A 23,292-nucleotide genomic window follows, 5' to 3' on the forward strand; every position below is an offset into this window, starting at 1 on the left:
GCTGCCGCTTCTTTTGCGGAGGCGGCGGCATTCTTTGCTGCTTGCATCCTTCAAATCTCTCTCTCTCTCTCTCTCGGTCTTCTCCTTTTGAGATTCCTAAATAATTTGGTTTGATTAATTGATTGATGATTGACGATTGGATTGGGGATTTATTTATGTAAGCGACGCAGGTGGGGGGGTTCGTCGACGCGTGGCTTGATTGAGGACCCGGACGCATGTAACGCGGACGCGTGGCAAGAGCTAAACGGTTGTGAATAGACGAAGCGGCTTCTATTTTGCTTGAGAGTCGGCACGTGACAAGCGAATGCTCTGCATGATCGACTCGTGTAGCGGGTTATCCTGATCCAACGCGAGAGATCGTACGGAATTTGATGTCCGCCAAAGGATAGAATTTGATGTCCGCCGAAGGATAGGAATTGCACTGGAGAATACTAAAGGTGGAAGTTAAGTACTTTTAGAATTTTTGTTTATTTATTATCAGAAAATTAGCTCTGGGATTAAAATTAGTATTATAATGTGACCTACCTATACTTTAGTACTCTGGAAATTAAGTGTTGTTTATTTATCAGAAATTAATTGCTCTCAGGCTTTCAGTCCATTTCTCATAATGGAATAAAAGTAGTGATTTTTATTTCCAAGTTACGTATATCCTGTAGTGGGCTTTGAGCCTACTTCTTGGATCCAATGGCTGGTTTTGGGCTCTCTTGGTTGGGCAATCTAGATATTAGCATGAGAGAGCATTCAGATTTTTGCTGCCTTTGAGTACTGATACTTATGTATTTTTGTTGCTCCAATTTCTTAGTAAAATTATATGTAGTCATTTTAATTTATATGGTGACAATAATTTTTAAGTTATCATATATTTTTTTAAATTTTTATCCTTGACTGGATGTTTTTAGTCAATTCTTATTGTTTTTTTACCAACATCATCTTAGCACTACAATTTTTAGAATAGGTAAGAGTTAAACGCTAAATTAATAATATATAATATATATATAAATATATAATTAATATTATTAATATTTATATATATATATATATATAGAGAGAGAGCCAGAGAGCAAGAGAGAGAGAAACTTACTGTCCAAACTTAAAATGGAACGACTCCACTAATTTCTTAATCATACTGATGATCCTGAGTTGAGCCCCTACATGGGATGAATTCCTTCTGATTGAAATGCGTATACATAGTTCCCTAAAACACCCAACACATCAAATTTCAACCGGCTGAACCCATCATGGTTTGACCCTCCGCTCAAGCACTATGTAAAAAGTTTATATTCATTCGCAAACCGCTTAAATGGATACGATTGTGAATGACCAGGGTCAAACCACGACGCCGGTCACCCTAAAATATTGGGTTCCGATTTGTGTTTGGCGGGATTTTAGAATAGTAAATCAACCCGGAAGTGCGATCATTCACATATGTAGCCTCAATTAACATGATCATCAATTGACTAAAGCAAACTTAGTAGGGCGATCCACTTAAGTTGACATAGTCTCTCTCTCTCCTCTCTCTCGTCTATATATATAATTATAGTATATATACTATAATATAATATAATAAATATATATATATATATAAAACCAAAAACAATTACGTTTTAGCTTCCAGCCCTTTTTGTGGTTTTGAACTTTAAGGATGTGATTTAGAATTTTTAAAAATTTGAGAGTGTTTTTTAAAAATTTTACCTTTAAGTTTGGTAGTTGTAACTTTTATATTTCATGTGTTGGTGATAATTTTAAATGTCAGGATATTTCTTACAACTCTAAAATTTTGAGGGTGTTTTTTACAATTATTAAAACTTTGGTTATTTTTTGAAAAATTTAGATTTCAGTTGGTAGCCAATAATTTCCATATTTGATGTGTACTTGTTATAAATTTTAAAATTTTAGAGTTTTTTGTGATTGTTAACTTTCGAAGGAGTTCCTTTTGTAATTTTTATAATTTTGAGGTTAATTTTAGCAAATTTTGAATTTTTAGATGCTTGATGGTAACTCCTTGAATTCATCTATGCCATTTATAAGTATAAAAATTTTAGAATTTTAGGGTGTTTTTTTGTAATTTAAACTTTGAGGGTGTTTCTATAATTTTGAGATATTGAGGGTGTAAATTGTAAATTTTAAATTCTTCATAGGTTGTTGTTAGTTTATTGATTTCATGTTTTTTTATAAAGTTTTAAAACATAAGAAATTTTCAAGTACATCATGGTAATTCATTGAATTGATCTATGTTGTTTGCATGTTTTGAAATTTTAGAATTTGAGGGTGTTTGTTTGTAATATAAACTTTTGAGGTTGTTTCTATAATTTTATTGATGATGAGGTTGTTGACTACAAATTTTAAATTCTTTGTAGGTTAAAGTCTTCGTAGGTTGCTGTTAGTTTCTTAATTTCATGTTTGTGTTAGACCCCCCCTCTAGGGGGTGATTAGAGTCTTATGCTAATCTAATCCGATTATATACCAATTAAAATTAATTAACAAGTTATCCTAGCAAGTATGAAATACAACATGATATGTAAGCTAGGACAAGTAATATGAACAATGAGATATATCCTATATGATAAAAAATATATGCAAGGATATATAAACTAACACAAGGGTGATATAATCAAACTACAAATGTGATAGGGTAAAATATACAAGAGTAAAGGCAATTGGCGATATAAGATAAATGCATAAGCAAATGCGCCAATGACAAACTCAAACACACTCAAATGATCACGGAGTTCGGACCTTCCGTCCTACGTTTTTGCTCCCCACTCACGGGGAGAAATCCACTATCACAATCCGGTTTGGAAGCCGGAACTTCTACACACTCGGTTTTCTAGCTAACCGAAAACTCTACAACTCACACTCTTGCAAACCCACTCTACACCCTCACAAGTGTTAGACCTAGCCGTGTCTCCCTCAAGTGCTCGGTTACAACCTCTCCCTAGGTTCGTCAACCGACGACACTCCTCTTGGGACGATCCCCAACTCTCACCGCACACTCCTCTCGATGTACAAGTGTATTACAAAGTGATCTCACAAGATAGGCTCAATACAGAGTGTTTGCTCTCTATAATGGATGAGAACGAATTATAAGCTCACTCTCTAAGTTACACAAACCCACAACCTAATTATACTATGAATGTAAATACAATAAGCTCAATGGTTATGTATGTAAGTAATGGGAAAATCAAACAACTAAACTCAATTAAAATCTAGCATATAGAAATTATGAACAAACCAATAAATAGCTAGAAATAGAGTTTAGGAATTCTTCTCTGAAAATCAAGTTGGAGAGGAGGATTAAAATGAAGTTCAAACACTGTAGATGATCTTCTCTACTTGTAAAACAATCTTCACAAACCAAACAGACTTTGAACCCAACTAAAACCCTTTTCAAAACTCTTTTAAAAATCTTTAAAACTATCCATTGGGTTGCTTAGATAGAAGAGGGTTTGAGGGTTTATATAGGAAGAGAAACAACAGCAAAAACCACAAAGAAAAAGACAAAAAAACCAACAGAATCGAAAATCAGATTCTGTACAAAATAGCCGTTGGAGCGAACGACGGTCGACTGTGGAAAACTCGCGGTCGACCACGAGCCAGCTTTGAAACTCAGAAAACTTTCAGATACTTTGGCGGGCGACCGACGGTCGACCATGGCGGTCGACCGTGAAAGTTTCTGTTGGCTCCACAGGCTAAAAACAAAAGCGTGGTCGACCGTGGCGATCGACCGTGAACTGATATATGAAATTGACAGGTTTAAAAACAGTTTGCTGATTTTAAAACACTGTTTAAAAATATCAAATAAATTCAGAAAAATGTAAAACTTTGAGGAATGATTGTAAACATGATAATAAACATGCTATAAAGACTGGTTTGCAAAAAGGACTTCCTAAATGTAAAATATCATCATTTTGCAAAATAGTCCAAAACATGAAAATGTGAACATATGAGTTTTGACATTTTAGCTTAAACAACATTTTGAAACCTTATGAAATGATTGTATAGACTTGATAAAAGATATAAACTATTGTTATGAGTCTATAAACAATGCAATATACATATTTTTACAAATACATAGAATATGAAAACATATGAGTATGTATAGTGAATATATATTGTTCATTATCTATGAATTAAACAATATTACCGCTGACCGTCTAATTTTTTATATAGGCTTTATTTGAAACTTTTTTGTGGTAAGTGTGTATTTATATATATATAATATACTATATATATATATTATATATATATATTATATAACTTATATATATATAATTAATATACTTATATTATATAATTATATATATATATATATATATCCTATAATATAATATATTATGTATATAGTATATATATATATATATACATAAGAACCATAGTAAGTGTGTGTGTATGATTGAGCTTAGAGTACTAACACACATAATATAAAAACCTAAACTAAATTACCCAAGCTTGATCTTGATCTTCAATAAGCTTGACTTGGTACACTATGCGGATGAAGCTGAACTTGGATCTTAAACTTAAATTGCATAAGCTTCACTCCACAATTCCGCCAACCTCCATTTGATATTATCGTTGAAGCGTTATTCCATCCATCCTCCAACATATTATTTGTCTAGAATAAATATAAAACATAAATACTAGACAAATAATATTAGATGTAAATTGTTTGTAAATCACCATCAAAACAAGAAGGCCAACAGTTTGTTGTTTTAACTTTGAAATATGAGGATGTTTTTAATAATTTTGAACTTTTAAGGATATTTTCGTGTAATTTTAAAACTTTATTGGTTTTGTTGTAATATTTCATATATTATAGTATGTTACCTACGTATAATTCCTTTACCTTAATAAACTAATAATATAAAGTTGTTTTATTTATTTTATTAATATTACTTTTTAAATTGTTGATTTATAGATAGTTCACGTGGGATTAGGATATGATGTAATAATGATTAGAATATATTAAGATTTAAATAAAATATTTAAAATAGTAAAGAGTAATATTGACCATGAAAAGTACTTCCTAAGCTTGTGCATTTAAAAGGAGTATGATATGATTAAATCCATAAAACTAATAAAAGACTATAATAGCTTAGCATTAATTGATTATAATTTAGAAATAATAATCTCTGATGTTAATAATATTTATAGGGTAAAAGAATACGAAGAATTATGTACATAGAAACTAACAGAATGTTTAGAAATATCCTTCAAAAGAATCAAGATATTTCCATTTTAAATGAGAAAGAGAAGGAAATAAATCTAAAATTCAAAAAATGTTCATGAATTAGTTGAATTGACATTAACATAAGGTATATCTATGAAAGAAGTACCGACTGAGTTTCACTGAGGAATAATTTAACAACTTTATCCCAATTAAAAAAGAATTCTCTATGGAAGATATACAAAATTTAGTAAGTATTCATAAATTTCATAATTTGTTCTTCAAATGTTAAAGAAATTAAATATTCATATTATAATCTAAGGCTAATTGACAATGAAAAATATAAGTATTTAGTTCAAATCCTTGTGAAAAATGATAGGGATCGAGAAAATATAACATTTTTAACATAACAGAATCCTTATTGGATGCACATCAGAAGAATTCAGTGTAGGAAAAAAGATAATTCCTAATCTTATTTAAGTAATAAATTAGGACCACAAAGAATTTCATATATATGAAATTAACACTGTAGAGAAAAATCAAAGTCTATATTTCAAGAAGTTTGTGTTGAATATTAGAAATACATTCAACTTCTTTGTGGAGTTAAACAAGAAGATGAAAGATTAACAGGCCCATAAAAATAACAGCACAAAAAACTTAACTCTAGTTTGATGTCATAATCGATGTGGATGATGAAGACATTATTCCAGAATTACTTAGGAAAAAGATAAAGATGAAGAAGGATTGATCAGAGCTCAATAAAAAATACACCGGAATGAATAAATGACAATCTTTTTTGAATATATTATAGAATAGTTTAATTATTTTGAGTGAAATTAGGGATCTTTAGAATGGATTTTCATGAACTTTTTTAGTACTTTTATATGCTCATGTTGATGCTTTTATTATGTAAAAGTATATTAGAGTTAGCATTAATTTTTAGTTTATAATTTTTTATGAAGTCTATCAATGATTAGAAACAAATTTTATATTCTCTTTTGTATCATTTTAGCATACTTTTAATCAATCATCTTGTCTTATTGGTTTTAAATAATCACATTTTTGTATAACACTATTTTAATATTTTTTACTTTTGTAACACTGTACTTTCTCGAGTAAAGCTTGGTTTCATGTCAGTCCAAATAATATGAAAATTTAAATTGCCTTCAGATTATATTTGTTTCCTATCAATTTAATTATCAACATGAAAGTTTAAATTCGGTGTAGCCCATTCAAACAAACATCAAAGAAAAAAATAAGCGTAATGTTAAACTTTAGAGACAAAAGTGAGCAAAAACTATTTTTTGAGAAAAAGGATGGATTACTATATAGTAATCCAGCCAGCTAAATATAACTGGTTGTTACATATAAAATGCACATTTCCCAACCAAAAAATGTGCACAAAAAGTCAACTGAAAATACAAAAGCACCAAAACCCTTTTGTACAAAGATTAAAACTCCCAAAAGAAAGCTTAACTACCACAAAAGAAGTATCATATCCAACAACAATCTTACTCATCACCATATAAACTAAAGCACTGAAGATTGAGGTTAATCCAGTTGAATCACGATACTGTTCTCCTCCCCTGCAGCTCCAGCTGGCTGAATCACCCCCAGTCTCTCATTCTTCTTCTTTCTTCTTGCTAACAATCTGGCCGCTCTAACTGAGATTGTAGAATCTAGCCAAAATGTAGAAAAAATCATAATCTTATTCAAAATCTCCAACGCTCTCTTCTTCTTGTTAGAAAAGAGTCTATCATTGCGCTCCTGCCATATGCACCAAAGAAGAGCACAAAAGAGAACGTCTCTTTTCATCTTGCATTCCTTATTTCCCCCAGCAGTCCAATTAAGCCAAACTTCTTTTAAGGATTTCATTTTGAAGTCTTTCCCAATCTTTAATTTGAACTGAATAGATTTCCAAAGTGAGAATACAAACTCACATTCAATAAACAAATGAGTATGACTCTCTTCAACTTTAGAACACAAACCACAATTCAGCTCCAACTGAATTCTTTTTTTAGTCAAAATATCTTTTGTATTTAAACTCTGTCTTAAAGCTAGCCAAACCATAATTTTCACTTTTAAAGGAATGGAAAGCTTCCAGATATCTGCACAATCAAAACGTAAACCTCCATCAATAAGAAATTGATAGAAAGATTTAACAGAAAAAAATACCATTTGTTTCCCACAACCAAATTATGCTGTCTTCTTTTTGAACAAAATTTGTATCCTTGATGAGATTCAGTAAATTCAAAAACTGAAAAACCAAACTTCCTGTCAATTGCCTCTTGAACTTAATATCCCATATCCAGCTATTATTCCTTTTTTTCCTCAAATTGCTAACTGAAGCATAAAAACTATTAAAGTAGAACGGAACTAAAATACCATCTTTTGTATTTCATACTTGGATAATTTACATTGCTTTGTATTTGATTTTCGAATAAAAGTTCTATACGATATAAAGACTAAATATCTCTTATATTATTATGTAATGAAATATAATATAATTATCGTTAAGGAATAAATATATTTTAGCATTAGATGTTCATTTTTTTTCCTAATCAAATTTTATAAATTTTTTATTTTAAAACTATTAAATCTATCGGCTATTTAATTTTCTAGGATATCTGAGCCATGCTTGAGGGTGCTCCCCAGCCACCGCCGCAAGTTTTGACGAGTGCAGAAGTTCCTTCGGTCGTCGAACCCAAAAAAAAGAAGAAAAAACAATTTTGCCCTTCGTCTTGTCTTAACCGCCGCATCCTTTTCTGTACGCGGTGTATTCGAAAGAGACCCCAAAATTTAAAAAAAGGAAAATTCAGACCAAGTCCTCCAATTTCAGAACATCTCCTGCCTACTCCCCTACTTTAAAAAGAATTAGATAAAAATTCCAGATAAGTATCCACCAGCTTCTTTCTCAGCTTCAAAGATTCTCCATTTTCAGTCTCAGTACCAAAAAAATTGAAAGAAAAATCATCCCAAATTTCGCCCCCCCGCCTTCTCTTTTGCTCTAATTTCTTTGATTTTCTTTTTTTTTCCTGGGTCTAAAAGGATGATACCTAGATGTGTATCGGCGCTTGTCAAGCGGAGTTTGGGATCCCAGAGATTGAACAGAACGGTAATTTTCAACAATTATTTGCATTTTGATATTTGTGAATTCAATTTGCTTTTGCGTGTTAAAAGTTTTGTCTTTAAATAGCTGGTATCTCTTTAAATTGGACATTTATGTGTCTTTCCGGGGAATGACATCTTAGGGTTTTGATTGCCTGTTTTTGCCTCTATCGGTTGATTGGTAGATTCATAGTTTATCTGTGGAGAACATAGAATTCTGAGCAGTTACTATTTATTTGATCACAATTGTATTAATTTTTCCCAAAGATCGTACCTTCGACTGGATATTTACAAAATTGAGTTGAACCTGTGTATTTTGAGTCACATCATTATATTGTGATGGAAGAAACAGCATTGCTAACTAGGTGCGCTATTAAACAAACTCTCTCTTAATTTTCTTTTCATGGGCACCCATTGTGTTTTCAAAGGGTAAGATTTCCTTTTATGAAGTGTTTGTCGATATGTAGTATCTTTAGTTACCTCGAGTCTCAGTAATCGAGCTGTACATTTTGTTTGTATTAACATTAATTAAGTTTTGCCTATAACTTTCTACCATCTTAGTCCAATTGACGGACTTTTCATGAGAGCCAAAGAGCCTATCAGCTATTTGATACTTGGTCTAGTCTGCCCAATATGCGAAGTGCAGATATGTAGTTAACTTTTTTGGTTAAACAACATATTTGGCAGGATTGATTAAAATCCATGTTTTTCCTTGATACTATGTCAGGAAGAATTTTAAATTAGGGGAAAGTGCAAGCTTTTATGTCATAATAAGATCATCATAATCAGGTTTATATAGCTGTTTAATTTACTTATATGGAAAATTCTGCCTTACGGACAAGGTTGATGTTTACATGTTTCACACTCTTGCATTTTCTTGCACTAGTTACTATTATAAAGAGTTTAAACATCAAATGTGTTTCTTGGGTTTCTCAAACAGGTCGAGACAAGTGGGTTTATGTTTAGTTGCATAACCAACTCTACTTCCTCTACTAGAAGCATCGATTGTTATAGCCTTTGTGGTGACCATCCCAGCTCCTCAGGCTCTAGAACATACACAACTTCATGTGCAAGTTTGCCTGAAGCACGGACACAAGAGAATCCCACATCTGATATGCTAGTGGATTCATTTGGGAGGCTCCATACATACTTGAGGATCTCCTTGACCGAGCGCTGCAACCTTAGGTGTCAGTATTGCATGCCAGCCGATGGTGTGGAACTCACTCCTAACTCTCAGCTGCTTTCTCGTGGCGAAATCGTTCGGTTAGCAAATCTTTTTGTCAGCTCCGGGGTTGACAAGATCCGGTTGACTGGAGGAGAGCCGACTATTAGGAAAGATATTGAAGATATTTGTTTACATCTTTCTAATCTGAAGGGATTGAAGACGCTGGCTATGACCACCAATGGGATAGTTCTTGGTAAGAAACTTCGACTATTAGGAAAGATATTGAAGATATTTGTTTACATCTTTCTAATCTGAAGGGATTGAAGACGCTGGCTATGACCACCAATGGGATAGTTCTTGGTAAGAAAGGTTCCAGCGAAGTTTGAACTGATGACAAGGCGTAAAGGGTATGAGAGGGTATTGGAGTCGATCAACAAGGCTGTTGAGCTTGGGTTCAATCCTGTTAAAGTAGGTGGATTTTTTTGTTTTTAGTTGCATGAAAATGTATATTCTGCATTTCTTGTTGTTTACTTTTGTCTTTTGATTTTTTCTAGTCACTAGCAGCAATCATTTCATGTGACTGTTCTGTTGGCAGGTTAACTGTGTTGTGATGCGTGGGGTAAATGATGACGAGATTTGTGACTTTGTAGAGTTGACCAAGGACAAGCCAATAAATGTCCGGTTTATTGAGTTTATGCCATTTGATGGAAATGTATGGAATGTTAAAAAGCTAGTTCCTTATGCGGAGATGTTGGATAGAGTGGTAAGGTAGAACTCTTACTGATGCACATAATTCTTATGAACATATGTGTGTGTTCGTTGGTATGCATACTTCTGATTATATTAAACTTCAGTTGTTTTTATGTGTACGGAACAGAGACAGCGGTTTGGTCATGTTGAGAGGATTCGTGATAAATCTACAGAGACTGCCAAGAATTTCATGATAGATGGACATTGTGGAACTGTGTCCTTCATCACATCAATGACTGAGCATTTCTGTGCTGGTTGTAATAGATTGCGGATTCTTGCTGATGGGAACTTCAAAGTCTGTCTCTTTGGTCCATCAGAGGTATGTATCCTTCCAAGCATTTATTATTTTGTTTGTCTTTTGAAAATGAATCTGTAATACCTATCAGGATTTAATTTCTTTTATACATTGGTTGTATTCTCTTGTTCGAAATAAAAACGATAGTTCCCTTTTCTGCAACTTCTGATAGGGTTGATAACTATTGAGAATGCTGATATTGGATAGCAACTATTGATGAATTTCTCGAAACGTTTTTTTTACAACTTCCTTGATTGTCAAAATGATACTTTATATTATCTTTCACCGTGGACCTCTATATAAACTGAATATATTCTTCTCCTGAGCTCCTCAAGTGCAATAAATGTTTCGCATATTGACGTATAATACATGTTGCGACAATTAGGAATGTTCTATCTAGTTTGCATCAGTGATCACAACAGCAGCAGAGCAAGGATCTTCATCTAGCATGGGCAGCATCATCTAATACTATTGTATCCAACAAGTAATTTTCAATAAGCTTAGAATGGTGTTGTTATAAACGGATACACCCATCTTTAAGTCGATTAATATTTGGATATGGATATACGTTACTAAACTTCAACTTTAACCAAGTAGGACGAAACCAACAGTATCATTAGTTCTAAGTCTTCACTTTACATATTTAGGGAGGAGTAAATACTTTGACAAGGATAATTGGGAAGGTTAAGCAGCACAATGGCCTATGTACAGAAAGCGTAACTTGCTGGTAGAATTTAACTTCCAAATTTAATATTTCTTACATGACAGCCACGAGTGAGCTTTTATTCTTCATTTAAGCCTTTATGCAGAAATGGTTTGGCTATGACTATAACCATATTGGGAAGATTTCATGAAGGATAAGTTCCATATTCTTGAGGACGTGGAAGATTTTAAAGGATTTTGTGACCTTGACTGACCATCAACCGACATTTTCTTAATTTATTGCAGAAAAAGTTATAAATAAGTCAACTCGTGAACCTATCATAATCATCTAAAATGCTCTAGGAAAACTGAAAAAGAATCATGGATCGTACTTGTATTCTTTCATTCTGCTAATACTGGTTCGTTGACTCTATGATTTAGGATATTGTAAATGTACTATATCGTATACTTCGTCCATGTGTACTATTACTAGTGCATGAATGGACGTGTATCTTTTGATGATTACAATCAGCCTCCATACATGTTAAAAATAAAATTGTACTATTATTTTATTCTGCTAATGCTGATGCAGTGGTGTGTTGTCCTTATAAATATATCACGCTATAAATGTACTATATTATACATTTTGTACATGTTACCAATATAATGTGTATATCAGTTCTCTCATCCTCCTACTCTGATCTATTGCCTTCCTAGATGCAATTAACCCATCCTTTAGTTTCATATCTTGCAATATATGTGCTGATATCTCCTTATGAATGAGATACAATTATTAGAAGGGTAATGTTATATGGTAGACCACTAGTTGGAATCAGGAAGGTCTTTATTGTGCATGAAAGTTGCAAGACTAATTAGGTAGTTGCAATTTCCCTGTGGGAGGGGGAAGAAAAAACTTCCAAGTATATGCTGTGTTTAAAAGAGCAAAACCCCAATTCAATTCAAATATTAAGATAGTTAGGGATGTATATATATAGGCATACAAATATGGGTATGGTTAACGGGTCACAGCCCATTAACCCAATACCCAATAGACTAAATCTAACACTCCCCCTCAAGCTGGAGCATAGATATCCACCATGCCCAGCTTGTCACATATAGTAGAGAACACCTTTGAAGAAGTAGCCTTGGTAAGAATATCAGCAAGTTGTTGTGAGGATGGAGTGAATATGAGAGACACTATCTTCTTCTCCCAAGCATCTCTGACAAAGTTGCAGTCAACTTCAATATGTTTTGTCCTCTCATGAAACACCGGATTTTGTGCAATGTAAATAGCAGATTGGTTGTCACAATGCATAGGCATGGATCCAGACTGAGCAAAACCAAGTTCTGTCATAAACTTTCGTAGCCAAATCATCTCACAAGCAGTGTGAGCCATTGCTCTATATTCGGCCTCTGCACTAGATCGTGATACTACATCTTGTTTCTTGCTTCTCCAAGTCACAAGATTACCTCCAATAAAAATACAGAATCCTGAGGTTGACTTTCGGTCTCCCATGTCTCCTGCATAGCCAGCATCAGAGAAAGCAGAAATGTGAGTATGCCCATGCTTCTTATATAGTAATCCCTTACCAGGACAACTCTTCACATATGCCAAAATCTTCAGAGCAGCTGTCCAATGAACCTCTCTAGGTTTGTGCATAAACCTGCTCAATACACCTACTGCAAAGGTAATATCAGGTCTGGTAACTGTCAAATAGATTAGCTTCCCAATCAGTCTCCTGTATCGTCCAGCATCATCTAGTAGAGAGGTATCATCACGCCACAAATCAACATTTGCCTCCATTGGAGTACTTACAGGTTTGCATCCTAAGAGACCTGCTTCTTCTAATAAATCTAGCACATATTTTCTTTGGGATAATAATATGCCATGCTTTTGATATGCAACTTCAATCCCAAGAAAATACTTGGGCTTTCCCATGTCCTTAGTGACAAAATGACGGTTTAGATACTCCTTAGTCTCTGCTAAGGCAACAGAGTCACTCCCAGTCAGCAGAATATCATCAACATATACGGCTAAAATAACCAAATCAGTTATTGTGCGTCGAAGAAAGACAGAGTGATCAGACTGGCAGCGTTGGAAACCAACACTAGAAATAACCTTGCTGAACTTATCAAACCAAGCTCGAGGACTCTGTTTTAACCCATAGATGACCTTCCTCAGTCTGCAGACAAGATTCTCCCCCTGAGCAACATACCCAGGAGGTTGCTCCATATAGACCTCCTCGTCCAAATCACCATAAAGGAAAACATTCTTCACATCTAGTTGGTGCATCGTCCAATCCATATTAACAGCCAAAGAGAAAATAATTCTGATGGAGTTGAGACGCGCAACAGGAGAAAAAGTCTCAAAATAGTCAATGTCATGTGTCTGTGTATAACCTTTAGCAACCAGGCGAGCTTTATATCGATCAACAGACCCATCGGAGCGATATTTCAAGGTATACACCCATCTGCAACCAACCACAGTCGCTCCAGTAGGAAGAGAGACCAAGTCCCAAGTCCCTCTAGAAAGCAGTGCATTCATCTCCTCATCCATAGCCTGCTTCCAGGCTGGTACTAACATAGCTTCCTCATGTGACCTGGGTATAGATACAGTGAACAAAGACAAAGCAAACTGACGAAAGAATGGGGTGAGACGGTCATAAGAGACAAAAAGAGATATAGGATATTTCGGACAAGACCGTTTACCTTTTCGAAGAGCAATAGGAACATCCAAGTCAGAAGAGATAGAAGTCTCAACATGAGATGGACCTGCAGCTGGAGATGAAGAGTCAGCAGGAGCAGAGGCAGGTGCATGTACTTTAGGACGACGAGAGTATGTCAGTAGAGGCTTCGATGCAGGAGTCACAGGAGCAGATAATGGAATAGTAGTAGGAGCATAAGAAGGTAGTGGTACCTGTGGACAGACAACAGTAGTGGAATCAGATGGAAAATATGGGATAGACTCAAAAAAGGTAACATCAGCAGACACATAATATTTTCTGGTTGGCGGATGATAGCACCTATACCCTTTTTGAGTACGTGAGTATCCAACAAAAACACACTTAATGGATCTAGAAGACAATTTATCCAAACCAGGTGTCAAATCCTGAACAAAACACGTACAACCAAAGACGCGAGGAATCATGGAAAATTGTTTTCTATCAGGATAAAGACAATTGAACGGTATTAAACCATCAAGAACAGAGGAAGGCATGCGATTAATCAAATAACAGGCAGTGAGAACAGCATCAGACCATAAATACTTAGGAATATTCATATGTATCATCAGTGTTCTAGCAACATCTAGAACATGTCGATGCTTCCTCTCAGCAACTCCATTTTGTTGTGAAGTGTGAGAGCATGAAGTCTGATGAATAATACCATTAAGTGCACAAAATTTTAAAACGTCATTTTTCATATATTCCAAAGCATTATCAGTACGAAGAATACGAACAGAAGTAGAGAACTGGGTTTTTATTTCATTAAAAAAAAGTTCAATAACATGTGAGACCTCAGACCTCTCTTTTAACAAATATAACCAAGTCATGCGAGAGAAATCATCAATAAAGACAATGAAATATCGAAAACCCTTCACAGAGGGAACACGATAAGGACCCCAGACATCAGAATGAACTAACTCAAACGCAAAGCTACTGCGTTTATCGACACGACTCTGAAAAGTAGCACGATGGTGCTTACCCAGTTCACACGACTCACAACCTAAAGAAGAAACAGAAGGCTGAACAGAAACTACCGATCTAAGCTTCTGCAGAGAAGGATGACCCAAACGCCAGTGCCACAGTAAGGTAGAGTCAGACTGTGATGCAACAAGACCAGCATCTGGCACACTGTCGTCCAAATAGTACATACCTCCTCTCTCATGCCCCGAACCAATCGTCGTCCCAGTTGCTAGGTCCTGAAAAATACAATAAGATGGAAAGAAGGTAACTTTACAATTATTGTGTTTTGTAAACTTGCTAATGGATAATAAGCTAACAGGGAATTTAGGAACATATAACACATCAGTGAGTTTCAAAGAGGAAGTAGCGTGAACAACGCCATCATCATGAACTGAAGAAAGTGTACCATCAGCAATACGGATAGAGGGAAACTTATCAGAAAGATGTAAAGATACAAAATGATCCTTTATACCTGTCATATGAGATGAGGCTCCAGAATCTAGTACCCAGGGTTTGTAAGGAGAAGCTATGTAAGCATCCATACCTGAAGAGGATGCATGAGTAGCAGAATGACTGTTCTGAGAGAGCTCGAGCTGACGTAACCTCTCATAATCTGCCTGAGAGATCTGAACAGTAGTAGCAGTAGCAGCTGGACCACCAGAAGTAGTAGCAAAAGTAGACAAGCGAGTCGATTCGGCGTTAGCCACCTGGGCCCACTGAGGACGACCAAACTTCTCCCAGCACTTCTCAGAAATATGATTGGTCCTCCCACAATGACCACACTGACGTGAGCCCCTAACAGAATCACCATGTCTTCCACCAAAGGAGCTACGTCTTCCCCCTGAATCACGGCCACGATCACGACCGCGGCCTCTGCCTCGACCGGAGAACATGGCAGACTGATCCACTGAAGGTGGAGACGGTGCAGTAGTAGAAGTAACACCAGTAGAGACCTGCATGACTCTAGAGAATGTAGCAGTCAGTGAGGGAATGATATCTCCACCCAATATCTGTCCCATCACCTGGGACTGTAAGGTAGGGTGCAATCCAGAAAGAAACTTGGACACTGCCAGGTCGCGACGATATCTTAACAGCGTCGCTGCATCAGCTACTGCAGGTTGATGCATCTCTAGTTCGTCTATCAGTCCCTTTAACTCACCAAAGAACTCAGGAACTGATTTATCTCCCTGTTTTAGAGCAAACAGGCGCTCATAGATCTCAAATACACTGGAAACATTCTTCTCATTTCCGTACATAATCTTCAGGTTGTCCCACATTTCCTTCGCAGTGGTTAAGAACATAACACTGCTACTGATTTGTGCTTCCATACTATTGAGAAGCCAAGTCATAACACAACAATCAGACGAGAGCCATGAACTGTAGGTGGGATCTGTGGTGAGGGGCGGAGAGGCCAGAAGATGATTCAATTTGTTCTGAGCGCCAATGAAAATGCGAAAGGCCTGTGCCCAAAGAAGATAGTTTGTGCCATTTAACTTTACAGTGGTTCCCAAGACCACCTTGGGTGCAGAAATCTCAGTAGTAGTAGTGACAGTAGTAACAGCAGAGGAGATATCAGAAGACATTGTCACAGGATACTCAGTAGTAGCAAAAGAGAAGGGTTTTAATCAATGAATCATTTGAGATTAACACATAAGCAGAAAGAATCTCAAGAATCCTCTGTCCGCCCTTTCTGAACTCTCTTTCTTTTTGATTTTTTTTATATATAGGAAACAAAAGGCAGTCAGCCTTAAAAAAAAAGGACAGTTTGTCTTCTCTGGATCTCCTCTCTCTCTCACCAAACGCAAGAAGAGATAGCGTGGATCTAACGGAGAGAAGGTCGTGCGGCTTGAGGAGAGAGCAACGACGACGAAGACAAAGGAGAGGACGGCTAGAGGTTCGCCGGAGAGATCTGGATGAAGTCGTCAGATCTGAACAGATCTAGCAAAGGAGAGGACTGCGACGACGAGAACAAAGGGCAGAGGAGAGGACGGCGATGACGAAGCAGTTGATGATGGTGGGCGGTCCTCTCGTCCTTTAGGGTTTCGAAAGCCTCACTCTGATACCATGTTTAAAAGAGCAAAACCCCAATTCAATTCAAATATTAAGATAGTTAGGGATGTATATATATAGGCATACAAATATGGGTATGGTTAACGGGTCACAGCCCATTAACCCAATACCCAATAGACTAAATCTAACATGCTGGAAACATATGAGCGCTGTTGGGCATATTACTTAGGACAATTATGAAGGCTACGATAAATTCTGGTTCTTGTTTATCATTAATATTACATTGCTACAAATTGCTGCTTTTTTTTTCAGTTTACTTTCATTGTATGTGTATATTTTGAAGGTATGTGGTTGATTATTCCTAGGTTGCTTTGCCTTTTATCTAATTTATTGCCTATGTTTTGGCGTTCTGATATTTATCTTAGCCTTTTTCCTCTCTCTGGTAAAGTAAAAGATGATTTCGCACTTTGGAACTTTTACAGGTAAGCCTTAGAGATCCACTTCGAGCTGGTGTTGATGATCTTGGATTGAAGGAGATAATTGGTGCTGCGGTATGCTTGATTATGTTTGCTCTTTACATTGTTTTTGAAAATTTTCCGCTAGGGTCTTCTTCCTTAAACTTTATTCTCTTAGTCTATTTGTAGTACTCGCTTAGCTACTTTTTTACAATATGAATATGAAATCTCAGTGGCATGTATAACCACCTAGTTAATTGATGATCAACAAAGACACAGCGAGTGGGATTATTTTTCACTGTGTTGTATAGCAATACTATCTTCTCAAATGTGGTTTGTATTTTATCTAGGTTAAAAGGAAGAAAGCTGCACATGCTGGGATGTTTGATATTGCAAAAACAACAAATAGACCAATGATACATATTGGTGGCTGAGGTAAACTCAGAATTTAGTTTCTTCATAGCATGTACTCTTTTCATAAGTCATTGCACTAGTCCTGTATGACAAAGAAATGTAAGTTTTTTCATTTCTTACTAAATATATGAAAATATGATCAGTGCTGAATGATTAGCAAAGATGTTAGACTTTGCAGATCCCACACTACATTTTCCAGAGATTTTTTAACTGCAGATTTCAACCACACTAGTACTGATAGAACCTAAGGTAGTATGGAACTTCTTTGTATGCCTAATAATAGGTGTTAGCTTTTCTAGGTATTAGTTATGACTAGACTCATCGGTTGGACATGAGAGATTGGCTTATGAACATGCATATAGGACATGACCTATTTGAATGCTGATCATATACTGAATACAAGCTTGCAAACATTATAGAAAATCTCTCCTCAGTGGTTTCCTTGTCAACAAATTTCCTACCATCTAGTAAGGTCATCATCTTTACGATCATACAAGGAAACCATATTTTCCTGTGGTTTGTCATCTAATGACTAGTTTCTCATGGGATAAGTTGGGAGCCTCACACTAGTTTATATGCGAGTCTTCATAAATGGATACAGTTATTCTATGAAGTCTATTCATTATTTTACGATTCCTTCTAGGATACCCAGTGCTCTGCAGTCACGTCACCTTTATTAATGAAAGTAACTATCTCATGTTATAAGCATAGCAAGGTAACAATATCATGCATAGGACCATAGGCCTATTCTTCACGCTTAAAAATATGTTTCCATAGCAGGAATAACTCAGTAAAATACATATTTATAGACACGATCTATGTTTCGATAATAACTATTTCATTTAATGCATAGAAAATTTGCCTATAGAGTTGATGTTGCGTTCATTTCCTTTGTCTTACATTCATACTTGTATTCACAGGCGTGCATTTGCGTATTAAAAAGTTGATGCCAGTTTCGTTTTCGATCACTTGCATTCATATGAATGTAACCTACATGGTTTTGCTCATAGTTCTACATGAATGTATTCATAAGACTCATGCTTTTATGTTGCGTTATGATATGTGCGTTTATGTTTATTTGTTGAAATCATTCATGAGAGTAGAAACTTTTAAGAGATGTGCACTGACCTCCAAACCCTAGCTGAAACTTAAAATGCATGAATTGCTAGCGTTGAATAATAGTAGCGTTTTGTGATGATGATTGAAACTAATAAAATGTCACCAATAATTCAGGTCCATATTATTTGAGCATCTCAAGGGAGCGGTCCGTCGTGGAATCACATCTTTTGGCATGTGGTCTAGAGTGCTCCGATAGTCCTGAATTATGCTTTTTTTTTTTTGAGGTTGTGTCCTAAAGTTTGTCTAAAAATTTAGTCTCATATAGAGGAACCAAATATTGGGGTATGTATATTAAAACCCCATGTAATAGTGGCGAATGTGGCGTATACATATCTGGTGTTGTCTTGATTTCCATGTTTCTATTACTGAAAAATTTTCGCATACTTTCTTCCTTGGTTTCCACCTGGCTGGGCTCGATGCTGATTTATTGTCGTGGTTATAACTACTAACACTTAATGTCATACTTTACATTTATACCCGTGTGAAGCTTATGATATAAATTACCGTTGGTTGTCTGAGTGAGGGTCGTATTGTAAATATGTGTTCATGCACGAGTGAGGCTTATGTAATGTTACTGATGACTTTTGGAAGAGGAAAGTATATATAGATATATAATGTTTCTGTAATTATTATCGCTCTTTTCTGTTCATAGAGGGACATGTATTGTTTCTTGTATCTTGTCTTTAGAGGGGGCACGTATCGTTTCCTTGAGTTCTTTTATAGTGGTGAGGGATTCAGGAAAGAGATGGTTATAATTCTCTCTTGGGCTTTCTTTTCTTTTCATCATCGAGTCAAGGATATAGAAAAGTGAACGCAGCTCCTCAAAAAAAAAAAAAAAACATTATTTCTGTATTGTTTGTTTGGTGTATGTGGTGCACGATCAAAGTTGGTCTGCAAATCTCACTGTGTTCAATTGTGTATCTTTGGAAATTTTCTTATTCTATTTGTTTTATCAAGTAAAAGTCAGTATTAATCTCTTCTTTCTTTCTTTCTTTCCCTTTCCAAGCAGATGGAAGCAGGGAACTGTTTGCAATCCCTCACACCCTAAAATTCTGTCGAAATATGCTTCAAAATCTGTGAGTAGACGTGCAAAGTTCCAAACTTCCAACTTCGTTGCCAACAAAATTCTTTTGTTCACATTTGTTATGGCTAAAATACCAAATTGGTATATTTATACGAACGTTTTTGTCAATTTGGTATTTGTAAAAACTCCGGTAACGACAAGGCATTAAAACTCGTCCTTTTTGTCAATAAGACATCAAAACTCTGGCGAGAAATTTTTTTTATTTAAAACCCCTTCTCTCTCCAAATTATTAAATTTGTGCCCTCCCTCTCCTCCTCTCTCATTCCCCTCTCCCTCTGGTGACTCCGGGGACAGGCCCATCTTTAGGATCATGACAGAGTTGGTGTGTGGCGAAGAGCAGCGTGAGTGATAATGTGCTCCAAGATGAACCATGCTGCCTCTTCGTTTGGACATTTTGTTGAATTCATTGCGTGTTTCCACTCTAACGAATGCTTCATCCAATGAATGCATGCTGATACATGCCACCCTTTTGTGTCGAGAGTACGAACAATGTTTTCAGATGGGTATCTGTTCGAGGATAAGATTTTATCACATGAATCATCGAAGATTTTTTTGTTAATGACTTCTTATTGATTTTCGCTTCATGACTACAACTCGCATTTTTACAGTATGCTTGACATCATTTATGCATGGTGCAGGTAATTTTTGCTGTTCAGCAGCAAAAACTTTGCTCCTAGTTCATGTAATCAACGAGAGAGGAGGAGGAGGAGGAGGAGGAGGAGAGGGAGGGGATGAGGGGGCCGAGGTTGACCCAGAGGAGGGAGATGGGGACGGAGGAGAGGAAAAGAAGGACGATGATGCGCTGGAGGGAGAGGGGAATGGGAGAGGAGGAGGAGGAGGAGAGAGAGGACACAAATTTAATAATTTGGGGAGATAAGGGGGTTAAAAATAAAATTTCTCGTCGGAGTTTTGAGAAAAGTGCTTTATTGACAAAAAGTACGAACTTTAATGGCTTGTTGTCGCCGGAACTTTTACAAATACCAAACTGACAAAATCGTTCGTATAAATATATCAATTTGGTATTTTAGCCCATTTGTTATTGTTATTGTTAAGCTTTGGCGACTTAATTAAAATGTGTGTTTTGGTGTACTTATTTTAAAATACTTAAGGGCGTGGGGGACCGTGGGGGACTGATATAGAAAAACTCAAAATTACGTAGCTTGATTGCCTAAAGTTGAAATTCAAATTATTAGGGGGTTATCTATAATTTACCCATAGGAAAATAAAAGCAGCCGCTCTATCAAATTTCTGCACTCAGAGAGTCGCTTCAGCTAATTAGTGATAGGATTAGTGCTGAAGAAAAATATAGGGCTAGGGTTTCAGAAGTACTTCCAATGCTCACGATGGCTTTCTCTCTTCCAGCATTTCAAGTAATTTTCTCTTTAACTTTTTTTTGTGGATGTTACTTTTTAAAAATTAGGGTTTCATTTTATTCAATTTTTACTTTTCTTTCTCTACTCATGACAGAGAATACAAGTCAATTGCAAATTCAATTCAACTATCAGGGTGTTGGAACTAATTCATGTAGTGCAGGGGAATGAAGAGAAATAGAATTGCCTTTGTATTTTTATTAAAATTAGAGGGAAATGGTTGAAACATGTAAAAAAAGCTTAGTTTTTATGCTAAATTTCAATGCTCTTTTAATTGTCAACTCTCAATTTTTAGGTGTCAAATTATTGATGGGAAGTCAACTTGATTGCCACTACAGAAAAAAAGAGGGAATTGGAAAGACGGCAGTAGACAAGGAATTTGTTGAGAGTGAAGAAGATGCGAATGGAGAAAACAAAATTATCGTTCATGAAGATGATGTTAGCTTGGTCACTTTTGTTTATGAGGGGTTAGCATCATTTGTTTGTCTCCTTTTCGGAATAAAGGCCTTTTGGCAGATCGCCTACATAAGGGGATAGAGAACTCCAATGAAAAGAAAAATCAACGTTACAACAATAATCACACACCAAAACCTTCTAAAGGGGAGAAAAAAACATGCTACTGCTAAGCTAAGCTCAAATACTTGTTATGTTTCCTTTTTGTTGTTGGTATATGTAATGCCTCGCCCCGGAATGCCGGAGTTGGTACGCTATTAGATCTGATGGACTGGCCTCACAAACCACCACATGTCTTTTCAGCACGTTTTTGTCCTCACTCACGCGCTCCCTGGAAAACTTCCCGGGGGGTCACCCATCTTAGAATTTCTCCAGGCCAAGCACGCTTAATTTTGGAGTTTCTAAGAGTTGGGTACCCGAAAAGAAAATGCATCTTGTTGGTATGAGTATTCCAATCAAATCGATCAATACTAATCACATCACCCTCTCAAGGGTTGAGGTATTACAGTATATGTGGTGTCATTTTGATAATTGATCATTTAGTTATTGGACTTGGGTTTGTGTTGTTTGCATTTGTGTCGCAAGACTTTCAGCCTTCTTGGTTATCCATCACTCTGGATTTTAAATTTGCCCATATCCTTGTATTATATGATGAGTACTTAACTATTGAACATGGGTTACTTAACAGATAACGGAGGAGGCATAATTGTTTTACCTGTTATAGTGGGAATAATCGTATGCCAGTTACTGGCCATATTCAGGTGTAAATTTTAATATAATTCTGTGCAACTGTGTAAAAGTTGTTGTGCTAACTATAATAATAAATTAGTGATTTTTCACCGAGATCTTGAGAACCGTACATTATTCTGTGTTCTATATACTCTTTCTTTGTAGCTGCTCTAGACTTTTTCTCTCGAAGAAAATTGCTTCACGATCTTGTATATTTCTTGTTCGCGTTGTTAATTATATTTTTTTTTCACTTTTATTCTTGAAATGCATCTGATAGCTTTTAAGAACATGTAATTCGTACATTCACATTTATTGAAAGGATATGTATTTTCCATAATATTTGCTGTCATACATTGTCATTGACTGTTATGATTTCTGCTCTTTTGTCACACCTTTTATCTCTAAAGGAGTTCCACAGGAAATTATATTATTAGGTTCGGGCTCGAACTGCAAAAAATGGAAAGTGAATCAGCGGATGTACTCTTTTTCAAACATATAGAACTCAGATTGGATTATGACATATAAAGTGAAGTAACCATGGATTCCTTCGGAAGAGTATGAAACAAATTTGTAAAGGAGGTATTTAACAAATTTAATTATTTATTCATTTTGATCTGAAACTCATTTTCTTCTTATTATAAGTTAATTAAAACCCCTGCATATAAAGAGGATTAGAATAGCATTGATCGCCAAATAAATCTGACTCACCATAAAATTCTAACAATGTTTATATTTAGAACTAGTTCTCATCGGAAGATCTCTCGTACCCACCCACCCACACACACTGACACACACACAATCATATACACATAAATGGCAAAAGAGAATAATATCCATACAACATCTATGTT

At 35.7% G+C, this 23,292-nt stretch overlaps 2 protein-coding genes across 2 annotated transcripts in view; one reads left to right on the forward strand and one right to left on the reverse strand.

Annotated features, from left to right (window-relative positions):
- Positions 1-930, reverse strand: part of LOC109842499 (late embryogenesis abundant protein 46-like) — a 1,892-nt gene extending 962 nt beyond the window's left edge. The window contains exon 1 of the mRNA XM_020411368.1: positions 922-930. Coding sequence (XP_020266957.1) covers positions 922-930 — 9 coding nt within the window. The remainder of the gene's footprint in view (positions 1-921) is intronic.
- Positions 7,832-19,207, forward strand: LOC109840974 (GTP 3',8-cyclase, mitochondrial). Its single transcript, XM_020409816.1, has 8 exons — positions 7,832-8,279; positions 9,213-9,731; positions 9,807-9,905; positions 10,033-10,200; positions 10,315-10,506; positions 17,300-17,368; positions 17,623-17,707; positions 18,920-19,207. Exons 1-7 carry the CDS (start codon positions 8,214-8,216, stop codon positions 17,704-17,706), a joined length of 1,197 nt encoding a protein of 398 aa, XP_020265405.1. The 5' UTR covers positions 7,832-8,213; the 3' UTR covers position 17,707; positions 18,920-19,207.

The sequence above is a fragment of the Asparagus officinalis genome, chromosome 5, assembly GCF_001876935.1.
Source record: "Asparagus officinalis chromosome 5, Aspof.V1, whole genome shotgun sequence".
In the NCBI taxonomy this organism is placed as follows: domain Eukaryota; kingdom Viridiplantae; phylum Streptophyta; class Magnoliopsida; order Asparagales; family Asparagaceae; genus Asparagus; species Asparagus officinalis.